This window comes from Falco rusticolus, chromosome 6, assembly GCF_015220075.1.
Source record: "Falco rusticolus isolate bFalRus1 chromosome 6, bFalRus1.pri, whole genome shotgun sequence".
In the NCBI taxonomy this organism is placed as follows: domain Eukaryota; kingdom Metazoa; phylum Chordata; class Aves; order Falconiformes; family Falconidae; genus Falco; species Falco rusticolus.
Window position 1 is genome coordinate 73,250,195 of NC_051192.1, and position 21,057 is coordinate 73,271,251.

At 38.2% G+C, this 21,057-nt stretch overlaps 1 protein-coding gene across 7 annotated transcripts in view; it reads right to left on the reverse strand.

Moving 5' to 3' along the window:
• Positions 1–1,308: 1,308 nt before the first annotated feature.
• DST (dystonin) overlaps positions 1,309–21,057 on the reverse strand; it is a 268,181-nt gene continuing 248,432 nt past the window's right edge. For 2 of the 7 annotated variants that reach the window (XM_037393112.1, XM_037393110.1), the window contains 14 exons: positions 19,967–20,110; positions 18,925–19,113; positions 18,018–18,147; positions 17,047–17,210; positions 16,606–16,768; positions 14,965–15,119; positions 14,723–14,797; positions 13,852–13,869; positions 10,697–10,814; positions 8,233–8,301; positions 7,268–7,467; positions 6,698–6,808; positions 3,912–4,035; positions 1,309–2,554 (listed from right to left, as the gene is read on the reverse strand). In XM_037393112.1, the coding sequence (XP_037249009.1) occupies positions 2,289–2,554; positions 3,912–4,035; positions 6,698–6,808; positions 7,268–7,467; positions 8,233–8,301; positions 10,697–10,814; positions 13,852–13,869; positions 14,723–14,797; positions 14,965–15,119; positions 16,606–16,768; positions 17,047–17,210; positions 18,018–18,147; positions 18,925–19,113; positions 19,967–20,110 (1,926 nt within the window). In that variant the 3' untranslated portion in view covers positions 1,309–2,288. The remainder of the gene's footprint in view (positions 2,555–3,911; positions 4,036–6,697; positions 6,809–7,267; positions 7,468–8,232; positions 8,302–10,696; positions 10,815–13,851; positions 13,870–14,722; positions 14,798–14,964; positions 15,120–16,605; positions 16,769–17,046; positions 17,211–18,017; positions 18,148–18,924; positions 19,114–19,966; positions 20,111–21,057) is intronic. The other 5 variants (XM_037393117.1, XM_037393116.1, XM_037393113.1 and 2 more) reach the window with 3 other exon arrangements.

Below are 21,057 nucleotides of genomic sequence, written 5' to 3' on the forward strand. Positions count from 1 at the left end.
ACATTGTGTTTCTCAGAGGCTGGTCACAGCTCTAATACTTCAGTAAAGTTACAACATAGCAACATGAAAATTCCACAAAGTTGCATAATTAATGAAGTGTTATAAATACGTTTAAGCTAAGACCACAATATATACACAAGGTGCTTTGGGTAGGTGCCAACACTACCTCACGTGGAGTGAGCTGCTCCATCCATTCGGGCCACAAGGAACTAAACTATGCACGTATTCTTACAAAGGAGTTACTCAGATTTGCCATCCTTACGTCCTTCACCATCAGTCCTGTGGTTAAAAAACGCACCAAGAACATCACAGTGGGCACCATCTCCTCCTACAGCCAAGTCAGCCACGACAGTGCCTAAAATTCTACCCTTCTGACAAGCAGCGATACTTCAGCGACTGTAAATGCGGACTGCTTCTCTATCCAAGGGTGTTGTGGGCTTCCCAAGAGCACGGAAGTCATCCTGATGTATTTTAATGTTCTAGGAAAACAATCAGTGGATGAATAGCAGCAACAGGAGAGGTGAAACACGGGAAGATAAAGCACCACAGCAGAGACTGATGCTTTAGTATTCACTACATGTGCATGCCTATTCCCAAACCAGCTGCAGTAGGACTGGTTGCTGGCTGCTTTCTACACGCATAGAACTCTTGTGTTGGAGGAAATCCTGATGCAAGTGGGGTTTGATTGATTCAATTATCTCTTTGAGGATCATTTTATTTTTCTGTTTCTCATAAACTGATTGTGTGAGTCAATTTGTGAGTCTGCAGGAAGCTCTTGTGACAACTCAGAAAACATTATCTTAGTAATGCTGCCACTAAGTGCTGGCAGCAAACACAGGTATCACCATGACCTGCATGTAATCAACTGAGCTTCTGCTTCATTTTCGGCATGCTAAGGGACCAACCATAAAACAGTCTTCCCCTAAAAGTCCTCTACTAAAGGAATTCATTTTCTAGTATACGAATGGTCAGGTTTAGACTATTTGGTCTGCCACTTTGGCCAAAGTCTACCTAAGTCTTTCTGATATTATCAAAGAGCATTTTTAATTTCTAAGGGTTCTGTCACTATTTACTACAGCATCTACCCAGCCATTCTACAGTGCTCCCATTTGAAGCTGCATCCTTTTTCAGCTGAAAATGAACTATTATTAATGCTTTCAAAGAATCCATGAATAGCAAAAATAATTCACTGACAAAAAGAGCAACTGAATTACTCTTTATGCCTTTCATACATGGTATATAAATGTCAGTTTAATAGGAAGAAAATAATTGTCAACACACAACAATTACATATAATTTCGTATGATCTGATAGGTGCAATTTAGTGTTTTATTAAACAAATACAGCAGCTAACCAAAATCTGATTGCTGATAATGGAGAATTACATTAAAGCCTATGTTCCTATGGTAATTGTTGGTCATCTAACATAATATATGCCCTAAAACATAATGCAGAAAATTATCTTCCTGTGAAATAAGAAATACAATAGAAATAAAGTTAAGGGACATGTTTATTTCGGAGCTTTCTGCAAGCAAAATTGCTTTGATACAAAATGAGTTCAATGATACAGTGCTACCATCCACTCAAGCAAAAGAAAACCTCACATTTACATGAATGCACTTTATATTGATATTCTTACAGAATAATAGTTCAGATATCCAGAATGTGTCTGGCCTCATTGAAAGCAATGGCACAGAAATGCTGCAAGGTATTGGAGTATTGTATTACCGGTGAGTGCTTAATTACTTCTGTGAGTTCTCTGGGAGATGCTGTATAAATAAGGGTACTGTGAATGTGGATTTGTATTCCTTAGTAGTTTTGACATACATCCTTTAGTGTTTGTTTAGTTAGCTCAAAATGTGTAATTGTGTCTTTTGGCTTTTTAGTATTCTCTTTTTCTTTTTTAAAGAAAAATCATGAGGTATCCTTTACTGTTAACTAATGACATAGTGATAGGCCTATTTTATTGAGGTTGCAGAGACTTACTGTACATTCAGTACACTGTACATTCGGCAATTATTTTTAGTGTACTTTCTACACATTACTGTGTACAACTGTTAGTTTACATTAAAACTCTTCCCCCTTCTTACAGGATATGGCATAAACAAAAACAAATCTGACAAAAATTATACACATAAAATAAGAAGACAAATACACAAATAAGGCCATCTGCAGAATTAAAAATCCACCTCTTGCGATATTTCACAATAATTTCTACATGATATTTTACATCTTACGGACTTAAATACTTAATGCAAAAGGAAAAGACCTTTACATAGCCAATCATATTATCTCTTCAAGGACTTGTCCAATTTGCTGGCTAGTGGCCTTCTCTGGGGAGTTGGAATTTTAGAAGGCTTGGCTGATGCTGGCCGAGAACCTGCTCGGGGTGTCGGTCTGCTTGTAGCAGGAACAGTCTCTGACATGTCTGAGCATACAGACTGGATTTCTGAAATGTCAAAGTCAGATGCATCACTGCCTCGGCGGCTACTTGACCTGCTGCCAGCCTTGCTTCCTGCTCGGCTTCCAGGTCTGCTTGGAGTTCTTCTGGTTTCTAGAGAGAGGGAAGATATCCATCAGTATTAGACGAAAGGATGGAGGAGGTGTGCAGGTCTCTCCTAGACCTCTGGCAACTTCAAAAATTCCTCATTGCACAAACTAAACTTTAGACCTCTGATGGGCAAGCTAGACGATGCCGTATCTCTCACTAAAGACAAGGAAATGTGAGATCAAATGCTGAGACACAGTTAAGCTGTCACTAGCACATCTCATTAAAAATGTATTAGCCTGGCAACTTTTCTTGACTTACCAGACATGCATTGTACATTCACTCAACAGCCAGAGCCTTTCTTTCCCCTGCCATTTCCTCAGTTATGGACTGAAAGAATTCAGTATCTGGACTCTTCATGCATTCAAGATTTCTCCAGATATGCACCTTGGAGACACAGCTTAATATCCCTATTTTTAAACGTGTATCCCTCTTTTTTTAAAAAAGCCAATACTATACAGTTGAAAGTTGCAAGTAAACAAGGGCAGAGTATACATTCTCCCAAAGGGCTGAGTAAATGAGCTCTCAGCAAACCTGCTAAAGTGAAAGCCTGCCCACCAAGACAATGTGCCATGAAAAAAAAAAAAAAACACAACAAAGAATCTTAAACAGAAAACCATTAATATGTTTTTTTGATAATTTTCCGATTACTTATTGAGATTTTTTTATCTTGACATATCTGGTTCCCTGTATGTGTGAAGAACACCAAGTTGAAGCTGAAATCTTAGGTGGCTCATTTTTCAAATCACCTATAAGACACGTACTCCTTCAACAGGATTTTCCAGTACTGCTCAGTATGCTCTGCAGAGCTTAAGATGTGAGGAAAAGCCGGTAGAGCTATCTTCTGTTTAACCATCTAGCCTTCTCCCTTATACAAAGCTGCTCTGAGGATCCTAGAAGAGCAAAGCTTCACTGCTTTCTACTTTCATATACTGTTTTAAAAATCTCTGTGGGATATTCCATTACTAAGGTCATCTACAGCTGCTCATGATTAAGTGACCCTTCTGCTCCATCACAGCTGAGCTTAACTTGAATACAGGGAACAACCAAACCCTTTCTTTTTAAGTAAATGCTTCTTCTCTAGTGCCTTAGGCAGATACATTGGAGATATCATTGTCAAGAAGGTTTGCAGTCATGAATTTGCACATCCAGAGTTGAATGTACCTGCTGTGCAAGCACGTGAACGGAGGGAGGACCATTATCGTGATTATGTGCCCCCATGGCAACACTAATGTGGACACACACTACGATTTTCACTTCTTCCCATTCTTCTGACATCTCCCTCACAGCCTAACGTGACCCTAAGTATTCAGGTAGAAAATGAAGCAAGCAGTAGATCAAGCTCTGAAGTCAGGACACACACCTGCAAACTGAGCTCTGACTCTGGTAGCTGCTGTTGACAAGATGCCACTGTCTTCTCCAGAGTGGAAGCCCTTCCCCGACAGATATCCTGGCAGTCTGAGTTTACTTCCTTGAATCGGTGTTCCCTATGCAAAAGAAAAAAACAAAAAAACACAAAAAAGAAGGTTTTTCCAATTGAGACTACTGAAGGTTAAGGCCTGGTATTCGGTAGTACATAGCCTGCAATATGATCATCATAAAAACATTCATTGTGAATCTGAAAAAATTATTTGAGTCACTATGGATATTTTTCATGATGTGAAGTTTTGAACATTCCTTGAGCAGTTAGTATTTGAAGTAATTCAAATGTAAAACAACAACAAAAAGAATCGCTTTAACAGTCTGCTTGACATTAACATTTTAGAGTTCTTTGTATATATTTCAATGCATATGAAGAAAGAAAAATGCTACCTTCTTATAATTAGTCGAGCAAGTAAGATTAGTTGATGGTACATACATGACTTAAACAGAGACAAGTAGTTGAGGTTTTATGTCTGCATAGCTTGACTTTCCAGCATTCTGACTGTGGTTGTAGGTGGTGAATACATTTGTTTCAATTTTATAAATATTTTGAAGCCAAACCAAAACTATCAAGTTTCAAAACCTTCTGCTAGAAAAAAGCAGAAAAAGAGACATAGGGCTAATTTTAAAAGTTCCTGTTGCCAATATATTGTCTGAAATGTCTCTGCCATCTTACCCTGCCTGCTTTCTCATTTCTAAAATAAAAGGAGTATTGATTTACAATCCGCCCCAGACGGGAAGATTTCTTTCAAAGCCACAAGAATTAAATCCTCACATTTCAAAAACACATGTAGCACACTAGACAGGAGGTGTATGCAAGTAAGAGGAAAACTACAGTATTCGTATTCATTTCCACAACATAAAAACACTAAGTAGGTATCCAAAAGGAACAACAAACACCGCGGCACATTGAGCAGCCTGGATCCCAGGATCTGTTCTGTGCCTTTGATCCTCATACAGCGATGCTGTAGAACTAGGTACTGAAAACCAAGATCCAGAGGAGCGTGTTGGGAGCTGCCTAGAGCTAAGCACTGAGCGGAGGCCTGCCAGGAGTGTGCCTGGCAGCTGCCAGCTTGGACCACTTCTGGCACATCTGAACAAAAGAGCATTGAGATGCTACAGAGCAGAAAATCTGCTGGCTCTGACAGGGATGGTCACAATGTTAAACTCTCTTTAAAGCCTACAAATGCTTAACATCCAGCCAGCCACACCCTGGAAATCAGTCCTACACAGAGACCGCTTGGGAGGCTAAGGAGAAAGGGAACACTCTCCATTACCTCCACTGAAGCTGCTGCACTTTGGGCAAGGCGTTGGGATAGAATCACTGGTGCAAGAAGAAAAAGAGGTCAAGCTTGTTCTTCAGTTTTGCCCTAAACCCAAATGCAGTCTACATAGAAAACAAATCTCTGCGCTCTCGGGCAAAATGCCTCAGAAATTCACCGCAACCTACCGCACCCTACTCATTCCATTTATAATCCTAAACCATGGTGGTTTACATTAAAGAAAGTTGCTGAAACTACTAGCAGTTGTAAGAGCAGGTGAGAAATACAGTACCACCATTTGAAATCAATGCAAATTGCTTTAATCTCACTGTAATTCAATGAAAACACCACCTTACCATGTCTATAAAGCCTTTAAAGTACCATCAATTAATCTTACAATTCAGTTACCAGCTAAGAGATGAAAGAAAATACAGAAATATATTAGAAACTGACAACTGACTCACTGTTAATCATTCTAAGCAACAGCCCCGTGTGCTTGAAGTGCTGTGTACATCCACACACCTGCAGTGTGCACATGTAACGTACCCACTCACACAGGAGAAGGGAGTGAAAAGTTTGTTACGCATCTTTGAGCAGTGCCACACCAAGATCATACCAACTGAGCACCAGAAGGTGTCACATGAATAAGCATCAAATGCAGATTTGTGATAAGCAGATACAGCAGAGCTGATGGTAGCGCAAGGTTCCCCTCACTGAGGCCTCCGTCCAGCCCAGGGCAAGAGTAACTCCTACAAGTGACGAGTCAGTTTGCAGCCTGATCCAGCTGCAATCTTTTCACTGACTGTAATGACATTAGAGGAGACACTTTGGCTCCAAGCCCCTTCAAATTTTGGTCGTACAGCTTAACTGCCGGCACAATCCTAATTACTATACTAGCAATTTCGATCTAAGTCATGGGCTGGAAATAAGACCAAAGCTCATTTCCTGTTAAGTCATCAAATAGCTCTCTCATTAGAGCAACAATTGGTCACTACCCTCCTAAACAAAACTTTCAGTTGTTGGAAAGATTCATGTATCACAGTCAGCCTTTTGCGCTATCATCTTCACAGTGATTGGGTATTTCTTTATTTTGTGGTTTTGCATTGGAGATCATGATTTATTAATCTAATTCCTGCAGTTGATTAATACTACAGTACTTTATGAACTCAAAGTAAACAATTTAAGGAAATAAACCTACAAAGTGTATGAACTGCTTTATTAATAAAAAAGTACTTTTCCCCATTTGCTCAACCAGTTCACTGCATACTGTTATGATTTATTAACCGTCTGCACTTTAAACATAAATTCACTGAGGCATAATTTCACAAAGGTCTAAAATAAAGACGATGCATTAATACGCAAAGGATGTTGCAGCTCTGAAGCACTGAAACTCTAGTGGCTGTTAGTGAAGTGACAGTTTTAGTGAAGGAAGGTCATTAGACTAGGATCTCTGTCCTTACTGTACCTCTGCAGATGACCCTTGATAGTCTGAGGATTCTGGTGGCTTAGAAGGAGTTGTCGTTTTGCTGTTTGTCAACCATGGTTTACCATAGTTGCGTGTTAAATGATGGGGTGTCTGTATGAAACAATGGTAAATCAAAATATGAAGGACAGCAGATGGAAAACAATGCATGGAGAAGGATACCCAGGCCTTCACAGGAAGATCAAATATCATAGCAGCAATAAAAACTAAGCAGAAAGTTGATGACAAATGTTCTGAAATTAAAAGATGACAGAGCTTATTTTTCAAATGACATGGAAATTCAGTGCTCTTTCAGAGCAATTCCCAAATTGCCGGGTAGCTCATGTGGCACCTTAAATGTAAAGAATTCTTCTATTCCCGTATCGCAAACAAGCAGTAGAGGAAATACACTGAAAAGATGTCTCAGATCCTCCCCAGACTATGAAACAAAACTAGTGATACTTCTTCCCTGTCAGCTAGGGAAAGCACCGATATTGTTGGAGCAAGAAAAAAAATATTAAGAAATCTGTACCCCATTTGTTAACCAGTGCAGTTTTGTACGTTTCTCCTTACCTTTGGCGTACTTGTAGCAACTGCCTGTGGGGCAGCTGCCTGGCCAGCCTGACTTGACAGAGAAGTAGATCTGTTGGGAGAAGCACCCCTTGAAGAGGGTCGTGATCTACGGCCCCTTGGTCGGAAAGCTGCCATGCTCTGACTGGCACCATCTGCCAAAATGAACTTTTCACGCAGCTCCACATTTGTCCTCCCTTTAGCTGAAGCAAAGAAAGGTGTTCATTTAGTCCAATATGAAAACTGTCACAAGGCTCTTTATTGTCATTTCTGCCATGCCAACTCCAACACACTTTAACAGTAAATAAAATGCATTACTGTGTAATGCATTTATTTTGGACACAGAAGAGTTATGTGCAGAACTCGCTTATTCTAATACTTTATGCCAGCAGGAATGAACCACTGTCAAAGGAAGTCAGCGTGATAATGGAATGCTCAATGTGCTAAATCATTGTTAATCAATCATCTATTAATACATAGGCACAACCTGATGAGCAGTTTTGCTAACTCTACAGCTACTCATAATAAATAATACTTGCTTGGATGTTCCAGAAGAAATTGCTCAGTACAAATTACAGGAAAGCAGCAAATATATTTATTGAAAACTATGAAGTTATGTAGTTTGGCAACATGCAATGAGGAACATAAAATCCAAACTATGATGAGGTAATTGGTGGCTAAGCACTCACACACACATACAAACACACATGTGAAAGAATGTTCTGCAAGAATAGATGCATGACACATTAGTATTTAACTGTGTCAGTGTGAATGACAATTGTTTTTGAAACACTCTTCAAGCGTGTCAAAAAAATTAGTCTGCAAAGCATCAGCCCATTTAGGAACACATTAAGCCAAATGTGATGGGTGAAGCATATTGTTAAAAGTAAATATATTTTAAAAGTGGGAAGGAAATGAAGAGAAAGGAGAAGAGGAGGAGGAGGAGACAAAGAGAGGGGTTTGCCAACCTATAGTAGGCTGAGTGGTAATTGAAGAGTTTGATTCCGAACGTAACATTTTACTCCCGTGATGATGAACTAGAAAAAATGACACAGGACATGGGTCACATTAAAGAAAATCGTTAGCAGGAGAAGAAATCAAGTACAGCAGCTGCATAGGCAAGAGACTTGGGAGCACCAGGCCAAAAGACAGGACTCAGAGCAAAAGCTGTCTCTAAGTACTCCGAGGTGAATTCTCAAAGGTCTCCTAGGCAAAAAGTACATAGCACTTGGACAGACTTGGCTGCAGTCCCAGGTGTACTACTGTAACAACAGTATTTATCTGCTGACATAAAGAAGTAATATAAGCTAAAATGATTTTATATAACTAGGTCCAATACTTTTAAAGCTGTTTATGACAACAGTTCTTTGACATGTGGTTTATCTAAATACACAAAAACCCTTTGGTAGAAAACCGTATTTACTACGTGAAGTGCTTAAGGAAAAGCCCGAACCTGCACCACTGACATTAATGACTGTTCTGCATCACTGACTTCAACGTGACTAGAATTAGGTACCAATCCACAATGTCTAGCGCCTGGATGACTCTACAGAGATCAGTATTCCTTTCCACCCGCTGTGCTGCCTTACTCATCTGCTCATGTATTTCAGTGAAAAAGGGATCAAGTACTACAGCAAATACTATACAGATACACAGAACACAAAGTTTATTAAAGAACAGGGGATAAAGTTCCAAAGGACTCTTAATCTGAGAGCAGTGATAAGGAATTCCAGTAAATTAATTAGATAGTTATTAAGTATCGTATCTCTCAGTTTCAAGCCAAGTAGGAATTGCAACAGCCTACCTGTCAATAGGCCTGAGAAAAATGTTTGGGATACATCAGAACTCAGTTAACCCTTCCATGAAGTATGGTATTTTGAGGGACATTTCATTTTTCACTGCCCTGCACTTTTGAGGAATACGGGCAGAAGGCTATAATGCAAGGATAGCTCTGCAGGCAAAGATGACTTTCCTATAGTAGCAGATGCAGAATCAGGTGCTAAATTTCAGTTAGACCTACGGTTCAACACCAACAAATGTAGCATTACTACTACATTTCTTTACAAACAACATATGCAGTATGTTGGTAAGCAAAAGGACAATTTTTTAATACTTCTGAAAAACCCACAGATGTGATCACAAAGTTATGACAGTTCTTTTATGATACTATGATAAGAAGTCTAATGGGTACCTTTTAAGCCTGTAGACAAAGGTTTCTAGGCCTTAACTAATGCAGTTTTGTGGTAGCTTCTTTTTGGATTTAACAGGATTTTGTGGTAGCTCCTTTTTGGAACTGACATCCCTGACTTAGAATGACAACTGCTACAAACAGAAGCTCTTCACCCTCTCAAGGTCTGTTTCAAACTGTTTAGAAATCCTGGTCCCAAAGCAGAAGCTGTGATAGCTGACACTGGAGTAAGGTCCACGGGACAATTGATGTCTCTGTCTTCACTAGCTCACTGGCCTCCCTGAACTCCTCTGTGCTGTTCTCACACTATTACAATATTGATTGTGATTCTACAGAACCCAAGAGGTAAAAACACAGAAAATTTAATGCTGCTAGTTAATAGGACAGAATTACCTAGTTATAGACCATCAGCTCACTCACAGTCATTATTACACTTTCTGCAATTCTATTACTTGGGCTACTATTTGACTTGTCTCTCCCCCACTCCCTTCACAAATGGCTTCTTTCCTATCACCAGCTGTTCCTCCATGAACAGTGCCAGGCAGAGCCGACCTTCCCACTAGGAAGTAGCCTTTCCAACAAACTACGATGCCATTACCTTGCTGTGTACTGAGAAAACAATGCATTGGATACAATGCCCTGGAGGGCACAGTGATAAAGCGCTTCCTGCTTCACCAGAGCACAAAGTCCTCCTGACCACAGCGTTTTCCACTTGCTTTGTACAGGGCTCAGGGCTCTGCAACGTGGTTCTGGGGAGGATGCCAATGAAAAGGCAGGGCTACAAAAGCAGAAACTGAAAGCCTGGGCACAGCCACTGGCCGGAGAAGTTTTTTGTGGTGGTGGTGTTACTCTTCAACTGCCTTATTTTGATTTATTGACTTAAAACTCTCTTGCTGAGAAGGTTTTATTGGACATTTCGGTGTGCTATTTCTGGCAAGTTACACAATCAGTTTACGTGCCATAAGCTCTGTCTGGGCTACATTCAATTCTTAAATACACCACTAACACTGAGGAACTGCGCAGGAAGACACCACAGTTATTCTAGACGTACATCAGGGCAACTGAAGAGGATCTTAACCATGGTATTTAAAGTTCACAAAAAAACAGATCGTTACGTGACATTTAGTGAGATGATGTTTACAGAACTGGCATTTTAAACAATTCTATCTCCTTTGTGAGACAATGAACAGTGACTGTATCCAAATAATTATCCACATGTCCATTTTAACAGTTGTGTTACATACCTCTGCAAGGATCATTTTTCACTAAGAACTCATCGAGTGCCATCCAGCCACCTCCAACACGAACCATGACTGTACTTCTTAGGATACGAACAAGGCGCAGTTGCTGAGAGTCACCAAACTGCAATAAAAAAATCAAACAACTGTCTGAGGTTCTCAGTCATTCAGATGCCATTCAACACTGATAGGTTAAAGATCAATTTAAAAAGTTTATTTTAATATTTGATTATTAGTAAATGCTAAAAAAAATTTATCAGGTTTATTTATGCAGATTATTAAAGCTGTTAAGATTTCAAATCAGATGCTGCTGCATTAATCCAAAGGAGATGGCAGGACGGTAAGAAAGAATCTCAAGTTTAATTTTATGCTTGATTCTAAAATGTCTGAGCTCATAAAGGAAGCAAAATTAGTAACACATTATTTAATTAGTTACGATCTGCATTTGTGCATATTAATGAAGACCTATTTGCATTATTTCACTGTTAAAACCTTAAGTAAACTCTCTTCTGCAACCATCTAGATTTTAATAATACCAGCTGAAAGGAAGGTAGCATCGCTTTAAGCAATCAGTATGTGGGCTGGAAATTCAATGCATTATGAGTGTTGCACAGTTCTGTCAATTGATTCAGTATAAGGGATATTTTCAGATATAGCACTGACACTTGCTCACCTATGGCGAGGTGCATATGGGGAAGGTAACATGAAGCAATGAATGATTGATAGCTATCTTTATTGTCCTTTATTATAAACTGTTTGTCACTCATCTGTCTACACACCGAAGTTCCTCACAATTCAGAGATGCACAAAAACCTGTTTCATACTAACTCTTGTACCAGCCCATTCTTCCTCTGGGACGATGGCCAGGCCTAATATATGTTTTGCTCTTGAAACCGGTATAACAAAACCTGTATGCAGTATCTCCGTTGATATCCAGATCAAAGGAAACAGGACCAAAATGCTGACCCCACAATCTCATGAAAACTAACCAGAAGAATTCAGTACTTTTCGGCCAATGCCACTAAAATATTTGATATCAGATCATCAGGCCAAGCCCAGTGTGCACTCTCACGCAAACATGCAGAGCACTCACTGAAACCAACAGGAGTCAAATACACCTCTTTGGGACAATCTTTGACGCTTGAAGAAGGCTGGCCATAGTTCAACTGTACCTACTTGCTCCAGAGAGGACTGAAATGCTTTAAATGCAAACCACACAAACGTGCTCCCTACCTGTTAAATGATTTTAGTTGTTTGGTACTACTTAAGCCAAGAAGAGAGAATAAGTTTAAAGGAATATTACTTCTAGGAACCAAACAAAAGCAAAGCTCGTCACTTAATTCAATAATATTTTTTGTTATAAATAAGAACATTCACATGAGCATTATTTTTAAGGGCTTTTTAATAATGCATTCAATATATGCTGAACAAAACACTAATATATATATATAGACCAAAGTTTAACAAAAAAAATCCAAATTGATGCCATTTATTTTCATTGGCTTGTTTCTGCAGAGATTTTTTTTTTCTAGAGGTTCTAAAGATACTATCTTTTTTTCTTTTCTTTATTTTTCTCCCATCTCAGCTTAATTCTTCAGTTAGACCCCATCAGACAACTACACCAAGTGTCAGATACAGTATCCTTTGGAAACTGCCTACCTAGGCTGTGGTTAATTCAGACAGTGGAACTCCTGGAAAGTAATACAGGTATCTATCAAGGCATTCTTCCTAATGGTAACTCAGTCTGTTTCCTTCTTGAAACAGTCTGAATACCAACTTCCCTTGAACAAAATTTCAGTTTCAAACAATCAGAGGTAAAAAGTCAAGAAAGTCTAGTTTAAGCTACAAAAAGGCCTGTTCTTGACAATAGCCATATAACATCACCGTCACTAGAGAAGCCTCAGCTAACTTGCCGTAGGTGCTTTTTACTGTGATGTTGTTCTGCAGCAGTAAGTTAGACACTCCCCCAAAATGCTGTATTTTTACCAGATCTGAGAGGACAGATGGCAGATAAGAGGATTTACATAATTTCAAACAGTCTTTTCAAATGAGCCTTGTTCTTGTTCTATATGTGGAAAACATATTAAATTATTAGATACGTTGCTTGAGGCATGCGGTAAGATTATCCACTGCGCTCTGTGGATATTCTTCTATACTTCACCAGGCTCTGCCAGTAAATAAGAATGCAACTACACTTTCAACATCTCTAGATATAAAGTGGCTAATACTGTTAACACTAGCATACCCAGAGTGTATCATACATATTAATAGCCTTGATAAGTACATGAATAAGATACTAATGGGATCTGGTTTGCGTAAGGTATTTCCATTCTCACCAGGCAAGCATGACTTAACACTTTAGGAGGCTGCGTATCAGTAGTAAGGAGTAAGTAAGCACTAGTTAGCGTTTCCTCCCTGTACCACTGAATGGTGCCACTGAAGTATGACTGATTGGTGACCAAAATGACACAAATTATTCTTAAACATAGCTCCAATACATTATAGACTTGCCATGGCTCTTTGAAAACACTTTAGGAGAGGGAGTAGTCTAACTAGAACAAGTTTCTTTTGCCTCTTTTCAAAATATGTATTTAATGATTCACTGTGTTAGTACATAAAACACCAACAACCAACTAGGTTCTTAACGAGTCTGCTTGACTGCATAGGGATTCTATTTTTTGTCCCTGAAAATGAAAGTATTTTTTGCCTAATTTGCAAGAAATAAGTGATATGACACTGGAATCTGTTTACTGTGACTAGCCTTTAATCTGATAGCCTAAAAAATACAACACAAATTTTGAGGCATTTCACTAGGAGACTGAAAACTGGAAACAGTGGTTCTAAAACTGCAGTTTAAATGCTCAAGATCTTTTACTATGTGAATTGTTGCTGACCATTATCTGGTTCCTTTAAAAGTAATCTCCTTAATGAGGAAAATGGCCAAAGAAAGCAGGTGAGAGATTGAAGAGGAGGTATTCTAAAACAAGGAATGCTCCATAATGTTAAAAGAAATATCACAGCTGACCAGCAATGAATTAGCTGAGGATGAAAGGATGGCAAAAAGACTGACCACTGCAAGCTTAAATCACTATGCGTTAGAAAAAAAAGGAAGAAAAAAAAAGAAAAAAAGAAACTTCATAACACATTCCACTGGTTTATACCTGATTTCCCAGGAAGAACTGATAAGAAATGAAAAATGGAAGAAAGAAACGATTAGTTAACAGGAAATTCTCTACATGACTCTAGAACACATGCAAACTAACACATTAGACATTCTAAATCAATTATCTACTTCAGAGATGAGCAGGTAGCTAGCCATCCAGAGATCGAATCCTGGAAAATTTTCAAGGCCTTTTGTTTCCTTCCCATTGCTGTTTCTGTGGTCTTTTAAAATAATGTACAAGTATTTAGTAATCTCTTAATCAAATACTGCATATTTCATCTGAAATTGTTCTGGTTAATGAACCTAGGGGTAGCAGATCTTTCTTTACAGTGTGATATTTATTTTTCTGTGCTCTAAAATCATTCTGCAGATATCTAACAACACTTCAGAAGCATCAGTATGCTCCAATAAAATGACAAGGGAGGATAGAAGTGATTGAATACACTTTGGTAAAAGATTTTTGAAGTACGACACAATACAACAGGAACATATCAGTCACTTTTTATTAAACTAACAGAAAATCAGCTGCAGTTTAAACACTTTGGATATCCAGGCAAAGACACTGGCTTTTAAGGAGCTGTTTTATATATGCAAGCATGTGTGTATACATGCAGTTAGCTTTTAAAAATGACTGAAAACAGTTTCAGTAGTTTCAGCAAAAATAAATACAAGCAGCAGCATTTCCCTATATTTTTCGCCTGCATTTCCTAACAAGTCAAACCCATAGAATTTAGACAAGCTTAAATAAGAAAACATGTAATTGTCACACCAAATACCTGCAAATGAATATAGCCCAATTCCTTGCATAAACCGTGTCATAGGGAGAATCTTTAAGCTGAAAGAACCAAGAAGGTCCTTAGAAAACTTACCCTGTACTTGTTATCCCCAATCTGTTCCACTTGAAACCGTTTTGCACATTTACACTTGGCTACCTGCCTTGTAACCTGCAAAAAACCACAACTGGATAATTACTTTACTGCAAGTATCATACGCCTAAAGATTTTTGTACCTGGTAAACATCAAATTATATAGTAGTGAAAATAGAATTCATTATTAAAGAACATGACCCCAGTAGAACAGAATTAGCAATCTAAGAAAGCAGAGAATGTACCTCATCTTCAATTTTGTCAGCATCTGTGAGAGGCTTGTATGCATCCTTGTTTGGATGAAGAGCTGCTACAAATTCATAGTAGTCAATATATCCATCACCATCTCTATCAAAAATGTCTGCAACAGCACTCATTTCAAGTCTGCTTGTTGGGAATTCTGTAAGAAAAAGGCAACAAAAGCTAAGTTTTTTGGATTTTCAATCTATTACAATGAAAGGCTTTATCACAAATATTAAAAGGTTTTTAGGCACTAGGTGACAGATAATGCCTATCAAAAAACCAAGGACATTTAGAAGACTGAAGAAATCTTTCTGAAAAAACACCTGGAACTCCAGTGTTACCTAGATAGTGGATTAAATTGAGTATCATAGTGGGGCTTGGAGAGATACAGAAGCAAAAGCGCAGATTAAACTGTAAGATATATGTGTGTTTTGGCTTTTTTTTTAACATTTTGACGCTCAAAGTGCATAAAATACCAGAGATGAACAAGACAAATTGTTAATGAAGAAAGGTCAAGTGAGAATTGCTAATTAAATTTGGAATGCAAGGCCTTCCCACTGCAAAAACATGCATGCTATTTTGTGAAATCCTTCTTTAGATAAGTTCACAGCAGCAGAACATTAATCCATGCAGAGTTTCTCTATGTAATGGTCAAAGACAATTTCAAGATGGTGAACAGGGCCTGTATCGTGAGTATTTAGCAGTTACAAGAAGTTGATACTGAGTTAAATGAGTAAGCTGTTTTAACCTCTTGGTGGTGTCAGGTTTTTTTCATCAACTTCTGTCAATTCACGTAAAACAGTGACATCCTTATGTAGTGACTGTATTACTGCATTTCCTAAAGCAGGGGGAAATACATACACTACAAAATTCTCCTACTGAATAACTTTAACATGAGATGCTAAAAGCAGCCCAGTTCTGAATCTTCACTGCTCAAAGCAAAAGTCTTCATGATCTGAAGATAAAGGATTATTTTCAGTAGGAGGCCCTTATCTGTTATGAGTCAGTTGCTAAAGGGAAACAAGATCACACACAGACATGATGTAGAAACCTTAATGTTACCACCAACTGTGCATACCCAAGGAATACCAGCCCACCAGGAAAGCTAGGAGAAGTCCCTTCCTAGTCTGATCGCTTGACATTTTGATCCGCTTTATAGATGCAATGGATTTATGGTTCATGTAAACAACAGTTTCAGAAACTCAGTGGCTTCCTTCAGTAATTGAAACTATTCAATGTAAGTTCTTTAATAAAATTCCTATGATCATATGAAATGATTTTGAAAATTATGTGTTGGTTTTATAATGTACATTTTACTATTCTGACTGATCAATGAAAAGTCATTATTGAAGTTGCTACTGTACTGTGAGAATGAAGATCCAAGTCCTGTAAACTATAAATTAGCCAATAATATAAATGTGACATTTGTAATCTGATTCATAATGTAAAAGAACTAGAAAGAGTTTCTAGAATCTAGGAATATTTTCAAGTAAAATAATTATAGTTTAAATTAATCATAATTAATGACTTCAATAGGGAAATTATGACCTAATAACGCAATAAACTGCATAGGGCACACTATATAGACAGACTTCATGAGATGTTTGTTCCAAGGTCAACATTAAGTTAATTTTAAAACTTACTTGAAGAAAGAATTCCATCAATAAATTCCTGCCTTGTTATCTTTCCATCCTGATCTTTATCAATCCTCCTAAAGAAGTCCATCACACGAGACTTCTTATGGTTCATCCATCGCATGTATTTTTTCCTCCAAATATCAAAATCAAAGTTGGCAAATTCTCTTAGCTTAATAAAAAAAGAGAAAGAACTTTCTTCAGCTGATATAGGTCTAGAAAAATCAATGAGACAGATACCATCTGCATTCTTTTGAGTAACTGGTTCTTTGAGGACCTATATAAACATTTTTAAAGCACGTTAAAGCACAGTGTTTTCAGGTAACTCTATTATACAATATAGTACAACAAATATGGAAATTGTTTACAGTATTTACAGTATTGGCAATTTAATCTATGGTAACAACCGTATGCAAAAAGTATGTATATTCTGTACAGTCCTTTTCTGACCTCTTCAAGTCTGTCCAAAGCATCATTAAGTTTTCTTCTTCTTTCCAAGGCCAGAAGCCAGACTTGCTGCCATTTGCTGACTAAAAGGTTTACCCGTGGATTCTTGGTTTCGATTTGCGTCTGGGCTGCTGATGGATATATGCCTGGTGTTGGGGAACGCTTTCCTGTTAAAACATAGTAAAATGTTTAAGTCTCGCCTGATTCCAACAAAAACATTCACATGAAGGGTACTTGACCTTCCTAAAACTACTCCTTCCTGTCCCAAATGAGCCCATACCCTGATAGGATTCCATCTAATGGGATTTTTATTTAATTTTATTCACCATTGCTGGGTAAGGACGATGGTGGTTAAAGTACCTTTCGTCTGGCAGAAGCAGTTAGCAGTAGCTGCACTAGTGAAGCTTCAAAGGTTATATAAAATCTTTGCAAATCCCTCAGAGAGTTGCAAAGTAAACAACCTGACTTTAGAAGCAGGTTTCACATATGGGTAAGTATAAAACACAATGAGTAAGTACACCTAAAAATACAGAAAGCTATTTCCTCACTTGATGGTTCACTTTCCATTCAACTTCACTGAATACACTTTCTAATTGGATCCATATAATTTCATAATCAGTAGGAGCAAAATTTGGGCTCTACATCTTTATGTAAAAGAAGTTGCTTGTACTTTCAGATAGTAGTAGATTTGCAAAGACTTACCACGTGAACACTCTTGGAAGTTTAACAGCACGTGAAAGGCTGCACACTTTAAAAACAGGTATTCAAGAGGTATAGTCAAAATTTAAAAATACATGTCTGCCATGGGAAATTTCCTCACAATGAAAAATGAGAGATAATTAGAAAATCAGCAAAGAGAATGTCACCCTGTTCCACTAGAAGCTAATCAAATCTATTAGATTATTAGTAATCTGTTATCTTTATAGACAGAGCAATAGTGTGCGCAACCTGGCCCGAAAGACTTCATTACTTACTTCCTGTTCTCCCCTTATCAAGGACAGGAATATGAGATTGTACTGGACTGGGTTCAAGTGCCTTTCTTTTATAAGTCTTTGTAACTTTATCCACATCAGGTTGTTTTCTGGTCATTTCCTCCATGAATGTCTGCAGTCAGACAGAGGTGGTTTTAATTAAAAATACACAAAAGTGATCACAGGAATGAAAAAACACATACAATAGCAAAACGCCAACGTTACAAGAATGACACAGAAAGACTCTTACAATGCCAGCCTCACAAAAAAAACACAGGTAAAGGTTTGGTAGGTGACAAAAAATGGGAGTATAAGCTTTTAAGACCACTATGGCCTGCTTGTTAAAGGAAGGCTAAATCTAAAAAGTACTCTGTCAAACTCCTTTATCAACTGTGTACGGTGAGGTGACATATGACAGAATTTTGACTCTGAGTACTCAGATGTTCCTTGCTGTTCAGACTGCAGTTCATAGAAGTGAGACAGACAGCTCTGGTGTGTAAGCTGGGCTAAGTCTATGAGCATTCACTGCACCAGCAGCTCCTTCTGGCACTTCATAAACATATTTTTTAAATCCAATCAGTAAAGCCATACTGCAACACTAGGCAGCAGCACTATCATATATTTAATGTGAGGTTTTAAGAATCATTATTATCCTTGTTCCTATGGGGAGCTGTAGGCTTACTTTTAGAATAATGTGGCACTGAATTTTTGTTCATTTTTTTTACCTCTGTGTTGAATAAACTACAAGCACATCATATGCATACAAAACACACAACTGAGTATTGGAAAAGGGACTTGATTATCAGAAGAAAAAATAGCTAAGGACATTCACACTTGATTATGAAGCCTAGTGGAGACGTTAGCACCATCTGTGGAATATGTAGGATGCATGTCACTTAACAAGCCTTACCTGATGTTCAGCTATAAGTGCTTTAACTTCCTCAATCTCCTGGGGGATAACCTCTTTATCTTTTTCAGTAAGTGTAGTCTCTGCCCACTGCAACCAGGACAGCAAGGCTTCCAGCAATTCCTGATTAGCAATAAGTCCAGCCAGAGCTCCTGCCAGTCTCTGTTGATGTTGTTTAGCCCAGGCTAAGACCTTAATAAAATAACCAATGCATGAGTATGCGCACATCTGAAATTCTTTAGAATGTATTTAAAATTACTCTACTAACAGTAAACCCAGATGTAAAACAGGTGTGTTGGTGTTTGGTTATCAAAGGTGCTAGGTAACTTGAATTCCAGTTCAACACATTTTTTTCCACAGATATTCAGGATTAGGTGCTGTTAAATGCAATAAACAGCACATTCAGGCAACATATCAAGAATTTTATCAAACAATATGTATTAAGTTAGTGAATCACGTAGGATTTGGTGTCTGTATTCCTCCCGGGCACTCCTGAAGCCATACTTTGCTAACACCAGTATTTTGGGTTTTTTTAAACTTAATATACACAGAAAATACCACCTTAGCAGCTGGGAGTGTGGTACACCCTCTCAGACCTACTTGTAGCCACTTAAATCATTTGGAAATCTTCCAGGTTAAGAATATGTTGGACTGAAATCCTCCCTAATGCAATTAGAAAATGTTTCAAGTTTGCCCTGTATTTTCTTCCATTTGTAACTTTTAAGTTTCTCCGTAGAAACTATTGCCTTTCTTCACACGGGAAGTGTCAGGCAGGATCTTCTTTAATACATACAAAGAAAGAAGCTTGACCATCTATACATACAAAGAAAGAAGCTTGACCATCTGCTTTAGTTCTTAAAGCCCTGTAAGTTTGGAAATAAAACCTAGGGAAGCATGGTATTAACATCCATCACTGCAGATATTTTAAATGTTTAGTTCTCAACAGCTGGATCATTTCCTTCCAGTGTAACTGCCATGTTAGTTGCCAGCTTTGTTCCAATCAGAGATGAACTGTTGCAATGAAGATGGCTTGACATATACTAACCTCTTCAAACCTGGCTCTGATAATTGTTATCCAGTGCTTAATGGTGGTGATGGAGTCTGGGTGGCAGATAGCTAGGATAGCTTCTCCCATACCTGTTGCTTTATTCAGTTCTGCCTTTTTCTCTTCCAGTTTCTTCATAAATTCCTAAACCAGAGATAACAATTTCAATGAGATGTTGAAAAAAATTGCAAGAGAAATCTGAGTGCATAGTCTGCAAGGTCACAAGCTTCTTGATCTTCCAAACAGATTCAACTTGCAAGAGGCAAATTTAATTTCTCTGAGAAAAATTAAAAATGTTAGAAAAGCCAATTCCACTCAAAAGTACTAAATAAAGCTCTAAAATCTTTACCCCAGCCTGCCACTCCTTAAAAGCCCACCATACTGTAAATATTTGAAAGACACATGCCCTTAAAAACAAAAAAAACCCAAAAAAACCAAAACAAAACAGAAGGGAAAAAATCAACTGTAAATCAACTATATGATGGTTAGAATCATTATTGGCTACATTTCAGATGACTTAGTTTGTCAGTCAGTTACAGTAATTCTTCATAATAAACTATCAAGCTCCTAGCAGAGACTGGAAATGTCCAACTATAATTACATGCTCAGACAAGATGATAGAGGACTTCAGGAGCAGCTATACTAAACCAAGACACATGTGAAAACTCAGCAGCTGAGGGGGAGAGACTCAGCAAGAACAGGGACAGTGACTGCTAATTAACCAGCTGTTTTCAGAGGCACTACCATGTGGGAAAAAATCTTGTAAAAGCAAAAGGATGTTTACAGCTTTAGACACCCAAGCTCATAGCCATTGATGCTCCTACAGAGTCTGGCAGAGGAAAGGGTGGCAGGACCAGAATTGGGTGCCAGGTGGGGTGGTGGGTGGGACAGAGGGACACAACTAAAAAAACCGAAGGATTTTTTTCCATCCTTCTGTAGTTTGCATTTTTCAAAAGTTTTTGTTATTATTACTACTCCAGTGGTTTTACTATTCTGCCTATTTTGTTATGCCTAAATGTTGTGTAAGTCTGTGTATCTGTGTGAGTGCCCTTAAACTGCCAACATCTCTCAGTGCCTAGTGGATTTTTTTG